This window comes from Ips typographus, linkage group LG4, assembly GCF_016097725.1.
Source record: "Ips typographus isolate SLU linkage group LG4, UJ_Ityp_2.0, whole genome shotgun sequence".
NCBI lineage: Eukaryota > Metazoa > Arthropoda > Insecta > Coleoptera > Curculionidae > Ips > Ips typographus.
Genome location: NC_138425.1, coordinates 1,130,261 through 1,143,608, shown reverse-complemented (window position 1 = coordinate 1,143,608; position 13,348 = coordinate 1,130,261). Strand labels below are relative to the sequence as shown.

Here is a 13,348-nt window from a genome sequence, read left to right as displayed (position 1 = left end):
AAAGTGAATATGAAACCCGAAAACACGAACCGATTTAACCTATTGACATTGCAGATTTTATTGTTCCGATATACAAGTAAAATGTTGCAGAATAGTGGACTTGAATGTTTAAGTGTAATCGTCGCGTTCAGATAACAAAAAAAAAAAAACACTTAAAACGTCTTATTACCTGTTGTCGTCGTTCATAAAATGTAAATTAAGGTGGATATAATGGGTCAACAACCTTCGAAAGATAAGTTTACCAGATCAGGATCCGAAAGGATTGAGAGGAAGGAACGGTACCATAGTTTCGGCAAAAGGGGTGGTAAGTCGACTATTGAAAACTCAGCTAAATGCTACTAAAATCAGTCTTACCTCACAAGATGGTATTTTCAATGTGAGTACTGTTTCAGTAATAAAAATGTTGCCTATGACCTGAAAAAGTTCTTTTTGTGCTTCTTCTCTTCTTGTATTGAAACTGTCAAAAAACATCTAAATGCTTGAAGATGATTTGGTTAAAAACTTAGTAGTATTTTGCGATTGTTGCAGGTTCGACGAAGAAAAAGGAAGCGATTCAAGTTACTCAAGTACTAATCCCGAATAAGCTCAAAACCCAGAAAACTGCAAATGAAAGTGAGTTGGTTTAAATTACATTTTAATAAAAGTATTATAGTTTCAAAAATTGAGTTAACTGACATTTAGGTGAATGCGCTTTACTGGATAAAATAGATTTCAATGATACATGCTAGGCTTGTTTTGCACTAAAGGAGAATGTCAAAACTCCTCAATTTTCAGATAAGAAAAATGCACCACCATCACTTTTGCTACCTCAAAACAATGCCAAATCCAAGATGCAAGGATCCAGTCTGGTGCCTTCAAAAGAAAAACGATTACAAAACCATACTATTTTGAAAGGTACGTATATTGGATCTGGGTTTTTAGAGTGTTGAGCTTTCGCGTTCAAACGCAAACGACTTGACGTATGCAAGTATATAAATGAGAAGAACCAACAAAGAACCTTCCCTCGTTTATTAACTTTCGATGTCAAGTCATGTGTATGACATGGTTCTTAAACATCGAGACTGGTTTCAACGCAATTTCCAAACACTCGCACTTTTCTACTCTTGCAACAAGTGGTCGAGTACAGAAAGATGTTCTGCTGCCAATTACTATGTTCGATTAATTAGACCAAAATTTCCAATTAACTTTTACTCGGTTTAACAATTTATGCATCGATTTAGCGGACGATATCTAGATGCACTTGCAGCTAAATTGCAACAAAGGCGCACCTAAAAGCGCCTTGAGAAAGGCACTTGTATAGAGTTGTGGGTGTCCGTCCATTTTTGCCGTTTCCTTATCTGATTTGCATATCAAACGGTTATATTTATGATGGTACGGTGTGACGTGGAGAATGGTCTCGTTATGGGCTTTTGACCGCCATTACGTGCCGGATCATGCTCGGGCAATTATTACTGAATTCAAAACGGTAAATTTCCAACGAAGAATCAACCATTTTTCATTTTGTGTTCACTATAAATTGGAGTTGGCAGTTTGACACTGTTAAACTCGACTTAATATTTATATTTCAATAGGCAAATTTTAATGGCAACTCATGATGAATTAACTTTGTTGGTATATGCACCACGCTTTGTAATTGATACTGCTATACATCAGGTATAGCAGAAAGAAGACTGAACCATAATACAAATCAATGGGATACACAAAGTGAAATGTGTGTGATTGATGTCTTGTGACCAACTGTCAAATTACGTACTCACACATCTCATTTACAAAGTGTTTCTTCATCGTTGTCTAGTTCATTGGTTTGTACTGGTTTTCTCTTCTTACTACTGAACCTAAAAATTATTTTAAAATGTCTGCATATTATATTATACAGGTGTGGTAAATCCAAAACCGACCATAGGAAAAGCGCGTAACGGACAGAGAAACGTACATTATTGCATGCGCGGGACTAAGACAGAAAACGAAAAAAATATCAAGTAGGCCATATTTTCAGCGCGCTGTTGCCAAACGCCAAGTATCACTCAAATACCGTCGACAAAATAACTTAGCGTTTGACAACAGCGCGCTGAAAATATGGCCTACTTGATATTTTTTTCGTTTTCTGTCTTAGTCCCGCGCATGCAATAATGTACGTTTCTCTGTCCGTTACGCGCTTTTCCTATGGTCGGTTTTGGATTTACCACACCTGTATAGGATTGACACTCGTTGGTAATGAGTATAATCACGTGACAAATTTAGTCATGAAATATAAACATAATACAAATATTACTTTCTAAAGTCTATTTATTAAGCAATTCCATTAAGGAGATCAAAACAGAAGCACGAATTTTGTGTGGTAATCATCTGTGGGAACCTTTTTGTTTTTGGCACTTACTAGCAAAAAATACAAAAACACTTTGATTTTTACCACGATCTCGTGCAAATCCCATAACGGAAAAGGCTTACTTACATTGTTACGTCACTAAAACCTGTGATACTAATTAAGCTAGTTAATTAATACCATTCTGCTCTGATTTACGACTTGAAACAGTTTAATAACGACCAAATCACAGTTTGGAAAAAGACCGGTTGCTAACATTTTACAATAAGACAGATGGTAGATGCTACTTAACCGTTATAAGTCAAATCAATTTGTTTTTAGCATGCAGCGACTGCAAACTAAAAGAAAAATTCAATTATTATTGGTTGATTTCTATTTTAAAAACGCATCGGCCGCAAATGTCGGATATCCTGCTGTTAACAGTTTACGGCCGTATATTCTGGAAATATCATTTTACAGGTGAAGGTGATAAATCCGTCGTAAAGTGAACGAGTTTGCAGCAAAACGATTCTGTTTTTCTGGTTTTATTGAGAAGATCCTTTTTTGTTGGTAAACTGTATGTTTTGATTTGTCCAATTTTCATCATGTACACTCTGGAAAACTGTAAAGAATATTTTATCTTTGTGATGGAGAGTATTTTGGTTTGCACTAGTTATTTCTACTTTTGATTTCCAATAGATCTGTCATATTTTCTACACCTGTTTATTCTCAACTAAGAAAAGAGTTAAGTTATCAAATAAGCATATCAAGAAGTGGTAAACAGCAAAATGATATTTGTTTGTCAAATAATCATAGATTTTCAATTGCAAAAGTTCCACCACCACACCAGAGGGATAATTGGAGTAATTACGGCGATTGGAGAATCTATAGAAAGCGAGATAATATTCATATTCCACGTTACTTTACGGTATTCCACTACGGGGCCGTCTCTTTCCGACGTGGGTCCCGCGACTCGCGACTTTCTTTGCTCACTCCGAAAATTCATTCAGTCGTCACGAAATATTTGTGAAACGTGTGCGCTGCCGATCGCCCCCAAAAACCAAATCGACTTAAATTTAAAAAAAAATGCATTCGGGCTGAATATAAAAATTTTGATTTCATATGGGGCCCCTACATAAGTTGCAGTCGTTTTTCAGCGCCAGTGAAGTAGATGTGAATAATAACAATAATAATAATCGGTCGAAAAAAATGGGTTTCAAAGGGAAGAAGAGCCAATTTGCTAGTGAAATTGATTTTTTTAGTACCGGTGACGGTATTCAAGCCAAAACGTACATTTGGTCTACGTTAAAAAGTTCTAAACGAGCTAAAGGTGAGTTCAAACTTTTGCATCCTTTTTTGGTACAGTTTCAATTTGTTCTAAGTACATTTTTAAAAACTTTCCTTTTTGTCTAATCTTAGTTAGTATTACTGTGTTTGATTGATGTCTTTTACTGTCAAAGTGTATTGTATTGAGAGTCAAAAATGATATAGGTACCATATTCTTTTGCTGTCAAATATTTGGTAATTCCTTCCATTAATTTAGGAACAATTGATAAACCACATCCAACTAACTGGCAATTTTTAACATGATCTTATGCCAAGTTAAAGAATCAAATTGTCGTTATCTCCCTCTAATTAACTATGGGTAACAGGCCTTATTACAGAGTAGAAAACCAACTTTAACGCCACTTTGTATACCATAAATAGAAAGTAACAGTTTTTCTCTACGCCTCTAGTTGGATGATAACATATACGCACCTTAATTAATGGCTTAATTAACTCTTCTGCTACGTTTCAGATTTGAATTGCTCGGTATAGCTTATTTGGTACTATATCTCTAGGTTTTCAGTGAAGATTTTCAGTACTGCATACCTAATTACCAGAAAGACATGCATGGTTACCGCACTTAATTTCAGCTGTAGTAAGAAAATTATATTAATTGCACCTCTAACGCAACTTCAAACAGTTACAGTTAATTTGATTAAGATTATCTTTTACAAATTCCACGTTACAATTTGTAAAAGACAGTTATTGATAGATTGGACATGCCAAAAACTTGCCGAGAGTCCGTGAAATTATCAATACTATAGATTCTTCAGAAACAGGAAAAATTCCGTGTAGGAAGCACCGAAACAATTTATAGTAAAGTAGCGTAATTAAATGGTGATTAGAAACGATTTCTAAATTAATAAATTATCTTATCGGGGCTGATTTACCGTTCAAATACGACGAGTAAGGGGCAACAGATGCGAATCCGTGTGTTTGTGTCTATTTTCATCATATGCAGTAAAATTTCTGTAAATAATTTATTTTACGTCTGTTTCAAATGTTCAACTTCAAAAATCTTAAAGACTATTGAAGAAAAGAACAGTCAAAATTGTGGTATCATAAAAAAATGAGTGAGAGTGAGAGAAATGAGTCAAAAGACAGAAAGACAGAAGGGATTATGAAACTTGAAAAAACGTTGAATGATACAACAGTAGTTTTCTCTTCTTTATGGAATTTCAATGTATAATTTTGAATTTCCATATCAGATGTACGTCTGATGAATCTCCCCCCCATTTTTTTTAAAAATAGCATATTTTGTGACACTCATTGCTTTGACGTTAAATTACTCCCTTACTTGCCAAGATAGGTCAAAATGTCATAGAAAACAAAAGATAGAGCAGATTTCAAGCTTTCTAAAAATATCCCCACATGAGTTGATTGATGACACCGTTTGGCCGCTAGAGGGCGTCAAATTTCCTTTACCATAATATTACATTATGTTGTAAATATTTTTTAGTCAGATTTCATGCATCTCTTAATCCGGCCGAGTTTCTGGCAAAGAAATGGTAAAAATGTTAAATTTTAAATCTCTGTTAGTTTTTGAGATATCAAAAAACAGACTGCACCAGCGTCTTTTCCGGGAAATTTGAACATAAAATGACACCGAGACGTCAACTGTAACTTGACAAATAAAAAAGTTGTATTTTTTGACGGTTGCAGTCCGCCATTTTGAATTTTCTGTCAAAATATTGACTTGCACCTCATTCTGAAGGAAATTTGACGTAGTTTCAAAAAATGAGAGACAAAATGGCGTTTCATGTCTCCATTTTGAATTTCCTGTCAAAATATTGACTTGCACCTCATTTTAAAGGAAATTTTACGTAGTTTCAAGAAATGACAGACAAAATGGCGTTCCAGACCGCCATTTTGAATTTTCTTTCAAAATATTGACTTGCATCTGATTTTAAAGAAAATTTCACGTAGTTTCTAGAAATGACAGACAAAATGGCGTCGTAGGCCGCCATTTTGAATTTTCTGTCAAAATATTGACGCACCTCATTTTAAAGGAAATTTTACGTAGTTCAAGAAATGACAGACAAAGTGGCGTTCCAGACCGCCATTTTGAATTTTCTGTCAAAATATTGACTTGCATCTGATTTTAAAGAAAATTTCACGTAGTTTCAAGAAATGACAGACAAAATGGCGTTCCAGACCGCCATTTTAAATTTTCTGTCAAAATATTGACTTGCACCTCATTTTAAAGGAAATTTCACCTAGTTTCAAGAAAAGACAGACAAAATGGTGTTCCAGGTCTCCATTTTAAATTTTCTGTCAAAATATTGCCTTGCACCTCATTTTAAAGGAAATTTCACGTAGTTTCTAGAAATGACAGACAAAATGGCGTCGCAGGCCGCCATTTTGAATTTTCTGTAAAAAGTACCTGGACTTACCTTTTGACTGATGACCGGTAAAACTTTGCCAAACTTACTCAATAAATCATTGTCAATCAAAAAATCAATGTCATTGAAGTTGAAATAGTATTTATTACGATATGTCGGCGATTTGTCAGTGCCACTCGCCCGTTTATGCAGTTAGTTCGCCTAGATCCGACCCTTTCTTCTCAGACCACGACCTATCCATCTATAAAATGAAGAAAAAACGGAGTAAGTCCAGTAAATTAATGCATTCACTCCTAAATACTTTTTGACAAACATATCTCAGTACCATATGTGCAATTTGTGGGCATGCTTACATAAAACGAGTGTTACATTTGGTTGAAAATTGTATTGGTGTTAGTGTCTCCATTTTCAGTCAAAACATATTCGCACAAAACGAAAAGGAAAAGTTTTTGTGAAAGGTGGATTTTTTCACGTCCACCTTCGACGCATTTTCCTTTTTAGGCAAATTTCGAGTGTAATTACACTTTCTGTTTCTATACAGTCGTTCAAATAGTAAAAGTAGCATTTAATTAACTTGACTGATGAGGATTTAGCTGCCAAAAACTGTTGGGTAAGCCATACATGTTGAAATCTATGAAGTCAGTTGGCGAACCGTGCATTGTCTGCATAGAAAAATGTGTGCTAATTTACTACCAGCACTTTGACTAGTTAGTAACGATATACGAATCGGAGTTATTAGTAATTTTGCCGCTAAACATAAAAGCGTGAAGAGTGCGAATCGAAATTATTGGGGCGAGAAAGATTCATATTTTAAGCAAATTTTGTTGTTTTTTAAGTTTAATTAGATGCACTTTTACTCTTATTTTTTTTCTATTCGCTGTTATTTTCTAGTGATGTTCTAATTAGTTTGGAGTACTAATTGGAAGCTAAATTATGGCAAAATAGTACAATTTTTTATAATTATAGAGATGCAGGTACCTTGTCAATTAACAATATAGCACAATTTCTTATTCTAATTTAGTTGATCTGTTTGTTTATTTGTATGATTTTCTCAATTAAGTTTGTACTTCTTTTCAAAAGTGTTTTTTTTTGTATTAGTAATTCTAGAGACTGACCTGAAATGAACCCAGAACTACTTTAATCTCGATTAATCGATGTAAAATTGCTGTGATTAAACAAGACCGGTCCCGCCTTTTATGGTATTACGCCAATTATGTCAGCCAAATCGATGCAGATAATATAATAATATTTTACTACAATAACATTGTAGGGTGAGAGAAAGTTATTATACCAACTAATTTTGCAACTATTTTTATCGATCAATTCAAATAATTTTTGTTTCATTATTGCCTGTCGGGATGATTCAAATTTGATACTTTCAAATGTTAACCACGTAAAGTTTGATGTCAGTTAAAGTGTAACGACCGACAATATTGAAAACACGAAACTCACCTTTCCTTTTTTTGTTTTTAAATGTCAACTATGGTTATCCAACAATCGACTGTGTAAATCAATTTGGCAATCCTCGCTGAACGCAAAACAGTCTATAACATCGAAATTCTGAGAATGTTCGTAAAAATACCGCAGACAAAATGCTCAGCATAAAATGATTATAGTCTGGTCTTTTTCTTCCTAAAACCAAATAGGAAGTGCGTGCATCGTTTCTAATTTATTTCAAAGAGTGATTTAACTATGATAATAATTGGAGTCATATTGAAATGGGAAAAAAATTACGAGTGTATTGGTAAATAAGCAAAATTTTTCCGCTATTCAACCCGCATGCACGTATTCGTTTAGTAATTGACCAAATATAACTAAAACGCTGTTTGCATTGTGCAAACTTAGCTAGTAAGTAACCGTTATATCGGTGAAATTATCGCAAAACGTCGATTACTGTTCACTGATCCAACTACAATAAGTAGTTTCCTATTTTTTTTAATGTGGTATGCATTTCCGGAATAATTTAAGTTAGTAATACAGATCAAATAGTGTGAATAGGAACTTGAATTGCTTCAATTAAAACAAATCTGAATTAACTGGTTTGGAAAGTTTTAGTTAAAGTAAACGCATAGATGAAAAGTGTATACAGTCGAGAAATGTTTCTATTATTAAGTCTATGTTTTACCTTGAGTTTGGTTTTGAATGTGACAGAACGAGTGAAAAGTCAGTTTTCAGACACTTTTTGACAATAAGCATCAAGTTGTCACTTCATTGGCTTTCCAATTAAGAGTTACATTGACATTTCTGACAGTATTCTTTCCAGAGCAACAATTCGATGGCAATGGGCCTGTCCCACAATTTTTTTTTATTTCATAACTACAAAGACGGATTGAAAATATAATACCCGTATTTTTTTGTTTTCAAAAATATTGTCTAAATAGAAAAAAAAATGATGATAAAAACTACATTAATCTCATGTTTAAAACGCCCGCCGCCGGTGACGTACTACACTATCAACCAATCAGCGACAAGAAGTGAAACAGATGGCGTGCAACAGCCAATAAAATCGCCCAGAATTACGTACGTCACATGCGCGCCAAAACAGATCTTTTAAATTTACTGGACAAATTCAAACTAAAGTAGGAACATTTACGACCATAATTTTTTCTTCAAGAATATGAAAAATTAGTTTTTTGATCCTATTCTTTCGATTCCAGTCATTAAAACAAAAATTTATGATATGTGGGATAGGCCCATTACTCTACTAATATTAATTTACTACTCAGGTATTACCCTGAGGGTAGGCTAGCTATTTTAGTTACCTCAGAATATTAAAACTAGGAGGCATTATAAGGAAGAAATAAAGTGTCACCTTTACAAAATGAATATTTTATTAACTGAAAATAACCAAATAACATAATGTAATATAAACAAAACTCCAGTGGACAACTTGTGCTTATTGTTTTTTACGTTTAACCCTTGGATTTGACAAAGCGCCCGCTCTACGTTTTTCATCATTAACCTTGCTAAAATCAAACAGATTTTTCACAGCGCTTATCTTCGTTTCCAGATCTTCGCCCATAGCACTCAAATCCCCCGGATCCTCGTAGTGTGTATCCAACATTTTTGCTTTAAGATACCGTTTTTTCCTAGCGTAAGTTACATTGTAAAGCATGTTTGGCGTATAGTCACACGTTAATCCTTTCATTAGATTTTTCACAGCCTGCAACTGGTTTCCACTCGGTGGTTGAATGGTGTGTGGTGTACGCGTTTGTTCCGTCATTTTATTTGGAAACAGAATCTCCTCCACAAACGGCAAGTTTTTGACCAAAAACATTTTTCGATCGTTGGCAAATTTGGGAATTAGCTCGACGTATCGTATGGTAGCAGGATGTTTATATTTTTTTAAGCACACCAGAACCTAGAAACGGGTTTGTTTAACCGTTTAATTTTGGTGCTCCACATCTGTATGACTTACCTTATTATTATCGACGCAATAACTCCAAAAATTGTCATAAAAGTGACTTAATTCTTCTTTATCGTCCATCATTAGTAAACCAGGCCGCTGTACGGTAACACCTACTTCGGTTTGCCGATCAGCGACATATTGCAAATGTAAGCCTAAAGGCAAGTTGTTGTAATAAATGTCATATCTTTCCTTTGCATCAAAGTGCTCCAACTCGGTGTGCCCTAAGTTAACTCGATACTGAGGCTCAAATGGCACTTGAACCGGTTTAACCCTCATCAGAAGTTTTCCATCTTTGGACATCCTGCTTGTATTATACAGTTTGGCTGGCCGTATAAATTTCACTCTCTTACACTGAAGGTGTTTTTGAAAATCATTTTTGAATGGAAACAGTTTACATTTTAAAGCTGTGAATCGATAAATAATCGAATTCTTGAGCCGTCTCCTTAAACCCAAGCGATCCTCGCAAAATTCTTCAATATTTGGTGGATTCTGGAATCTATTGAAGAACTCATTCCAAAATTTGGTGTAATCAAAATTATTTCGCAACGAAACCAGTTCTAGACGTATTTCGCTGTTGTCCAAGCTTTTTGCCTCATTCATTGCAGTGAATTTTAATTGAGGATCGTCCTTGATTGGGTTCTCATCATTAGTGATCAAAATTATAGTCTGCTGATAATAGTCTCCAATTTCCCTTAGCTTCCTTCTGCATATTTGAAAAAATGCAGCCAAATCTATCTTGTCATTTCGCTTGCGAGTAATCAACTCTGTAGTAGGTTTTTGGTATTCATCTAGCAGAATCTTAGTCTTCTCCAACATGTTTGTTTTTATTTCAACTAATGTAGCTTTCTTTGGATCAGTTTCCACTGGAAAAAATAGTTTGTTTGTTGTATTATGTATAGAAATAAAAACAGAATATTAGTTGATTTTCTTTATGGTTTACTTCAAATAAGATGTGAATTCTAGTCTAAAACTATATGGACTTTTTCTAGGATAAATGCCTCATATTTCCAGTCCAGAAATAACTCAAGTTTGCTATATAAACTATGGTCTAAAGTGGTTTAGTTTGGACATGTGTTGGAACTTGAATAAAAAAAATCCAATATTATTATAGGTGGAACAAAATAACCTATCAAGAATACGCTTAATTCACAAGAAACAAGCAGTGCCCTACAGATAGGTGTTATAAACAGATTTAGTATTTTATTATTGAATTTCAGGTACCTATACATGAGTTTTTAATTTTTACTTGAAATAAAAACTCTGTAGCAAACTGTTTCTAAATTGAACGAAGAATTCAGAACTGATTTGCATTTTCTGAAAAAGCTGGCTGAATATCAGGGAAATCACTGGTGAAATTAAAAACAGTTTTCATTGCAAATCATGGGACTTTACTGGTAGTTAGGGCTTACAAAGTTACATTCAAATTTGAAATTATACAAAAACACTCATGCAGCCAATGTTTGTTCCTAAAAAAACAACTTTGAACCCTAATTTATAGAGCAAACACCCTGTAGGTATATTGGAGGTATAGTATTCCAGTTTCATATTATTATGTGCCTTTGCAAGGCTTTGCTTTGGTAGAGTACTTTTTGTATAATTAACATTTTGTAGTGTGCAACATATGGAACTAAACCATCCATATTACTATAAGAACACTTTCCCATATCAAAAGGGGGTTAATTCATTAAATATACTAGTTTTAACTCGGTTGGCTTCCAAACAAATAACTTACCAAAAACAACACCAAAATCATTGTAGTTTCTGACACCGGAAGATAAAAGTAAAGCATTTCCAACTTTATAGCATGCATATAAAGCATTTTCGAAATGTGTTGTTTCCCTGCTTTCATCGGAGCTTACGTCCTTTATAACTTCGAACATAGATGAATCGGTATCAATGGCAATAAGGACGTAGGATGGTTTGAAGGTATTAAACTGCTCAGCAAATTCATCGTCTTCTTCTTCTTGATCAAACATGTTAATGGGCTTCTAGAAACCGGGATTATTTAGTTAAAAACCTTATTACTTTGGTAAACTACGCACAAATAAAATCGAACCGGGAACAAAAACAAAACTCGGAAATTTAAGTTAGGTTAGGTATATAAGTTGACAGCTCTTCTTAAACTTAATTGAACGCGTCAGGTCTTAGGCCAGCTCATACTTTTTATGTTTATGAACAACAAGTGTGTTGTGGTATTAGAGTTAATATTTCTGTACCGTTTTGAATGCAGGAACTATACTACACCTATTTTGGTTGTGTAAAACAGGAAAAAATAAATAACCGTAATAATAAAGTTCGTAGGAACAACAGGTTGCTTTTCTGGTATGGTAGCTATGTAAATACAGACCAACATGGGCAAGTTCGTTTGCCGCTGGTAATTTACTTTAAAATGTCTTCGGAACGACTTTCATTCATGAGACGGAGAAGAATGTGCGGCTTTTCCTTTAATATCGCAGTCGATTTATATGCGAGAACCCGACAAACACGAATGGAAGCGTGATTGTGCGCCCACATGCTGTTTTTGTTAATCCAATTTGTTGCTGTAGTTGGCGTTTGCATATTGCATACCTATTCTTGTCACAAGGACAAATATTTGACATTAGGGCTTTTTGACCAATTCTAATAAGACATTAGCCAAATACTTCTATAAATGGTCATGTGACCTGTAACTGTCAACTTATGTTTTCTAGGTAAAACTGTTCTATTGTCTTTTAAAAATACTCTCTCTGATACTTTGAGCGGAATGCAAAGTTATAAATCTTCCGCATTTTATTAGTATTATCTTGATTACCTTACGTGCAAACTGACTTTAATATAATTAATCTACTAATGTCGGAAGTGATGTGTTTTAATTTGCATCCTTCAGCTCTGTCTATTATCGTACCGCTACACTTAGAATAACAGAGATTTTAGATTCTCTTATGTTGATTTAAAACATTTTCAAGCAATTATGAGGTTATTGCGTTCAAATTATTCATCTTCAATTTTTGTGCGTGATAAAATAGAAACACAACATTTACTTTTTGATTTATAAATCTGAAAACTCTCTTTTAAGAAGATAAATTACTCGACAAAGTCAAACAAAACCAGTTAAGAGTTATACCATCTTCTCGATTTCCACTTTCCATACGTGCGGTTTAAATTACAAACGACAATTATTCACTTGTCGTCAATTCCCTATCATTGACCTAGTAATGTTCATTATAAGTGTGTATACAGGGTGAACTATATGGAAGACGTGCGTACCTACATTATTTCAGCATGAAGCACACCAAATACGCATATTATTAAATTAATATGTCAATATATAAAATGGATACGACCTGTATAATGTGTGTATTTTTCCCATCCCACGTGGTTATTTTTAGTCGGCTATACATATAGCAATCGTAAACTTTTGCTTAATATATGATGTATGTTTCATAAATTGAAATAATTCGTTCCAACTGGTGTATACAGAATCCTCTTTATTGATACTTTTATTCAGTTTCAAGCTAGTTCTAAGTCAGCTTGAAGTCATATGCTTTAATATAATGTAAAGAAAAATATGGAGATGTAAAAATTAACTTAAAATGTGTAAAAACCGGGTTGAAAAGTTTTGACATGTTTTTTGATCCAAAAAACTGTTAAAACTCCTGTTAAAAAGGATATAAGTTTTGACTAAAAAGAATGTATTTATTAATATTTAAGCAATTGGGTGGTTTATATTGTAATAAGTAGGGAGAGAGAGCGAGAGAATCATTGAAATTATCTAACCAATAATGTTCTTGACAAGAAGGCGAGTAAACTTTGTAATAGTGATATAATTTGACAGTTGGTCACGCCAAATCAATCTTTTTAATGATTCATCTTCTTAATTGACTAATTACAAACTAAATACTGCCCATATGGATTTACTATTACATATCTCTTTCTGCTTGGGATACCCAAAAACTGTGTGTCTGGTTTAGTTAGCGTTTATGGTAGCAT

At 34.0% G+C, this 13,348-nt stretch overlaps 2 protein-coding genes across 4 annotated transcripts in view; one reads left to right on the top strand and one right to left on the bottom strand.

The window, feature by feature from the left end:
* LOC145728181 (uncharacterized) overlaps window positions 1-13,348 on the top strand; it is a 40,653-nt gene that overhangs the window by 20,120 nt on the left and 7,185 nt on the right. For both annotated transcript variants that reach the window (XM_081978224.1, XM_081978223.1), the window contains exons 6-7: window positions 529-612; window positions 775-894. In XM_081978224.1, coding sequence (XP_081834350.1) covers window positions 529-612; window positions 775-894 — 204 coding nt within the window. The remainder of the gene's footprint in view (window positions 1-528; window positions 613-774; window positions 895-13,348) is intronic.
* Window positions 8,784-11,526, bottom strand: LOC145728186 (uncharacterized). 2 transcript variants are annotated; one of them, XM_081978235.1, is made up of 4 exons: window positions 11,422-11,526; window positions 11,112-11,367; window positions 9,389-10,242; window positions 8,784-9,331 (listed from the first exon to the last, which is right to left on the bottom strand). In XM_081978235.1, exons 2-4 carry the CDS (start codon window positions 11,353-11,355, stop codon window positions 8,867-8,869), a joined length of 1,563 nt encoding a protein of 520 aa, XP_081834361.1. In that variant the 5' UTR covers window positions 11,356-11,367; window positions 11,422-11,526; the 3' UTR covers window positions 8,784-8,866. The 2 variants fall into 2 exon arrangements, with proteins under 2 accessions (XP_081834361.1, XP_081834360.1); XM_081978234.1 differs by lacking the exon at window positions 11,422-11,526 and having other exon boundaries at window positions 11,112-11,408.

Excerpts from the sequence above, each read along its gene's own strand:
- LOC145728186 (XM_081978235.1), bottom strand. The coding sequence starts at position 11,355 with ATGTTTGATCAAGAAGAAGAAGACGATGAATTTGCTGAGCAGTTTAAT. Across the intron at positions 10,243-11,111 it reads TGATTTTGGTGTTGTTTTTG|TGGAAACTGATCCAAAGAAA; the intron begins GTAAGTTATTTG and ends TATTTTTTCCAG. Across the intron at positions 9,332-9,388 it reads ATTGCGTCGATAATAATAAG|GTTCTGGTGTGCTTAAAAAA; the intron begins GTAAGTCATACA and ends ACCCGTTTCTAG.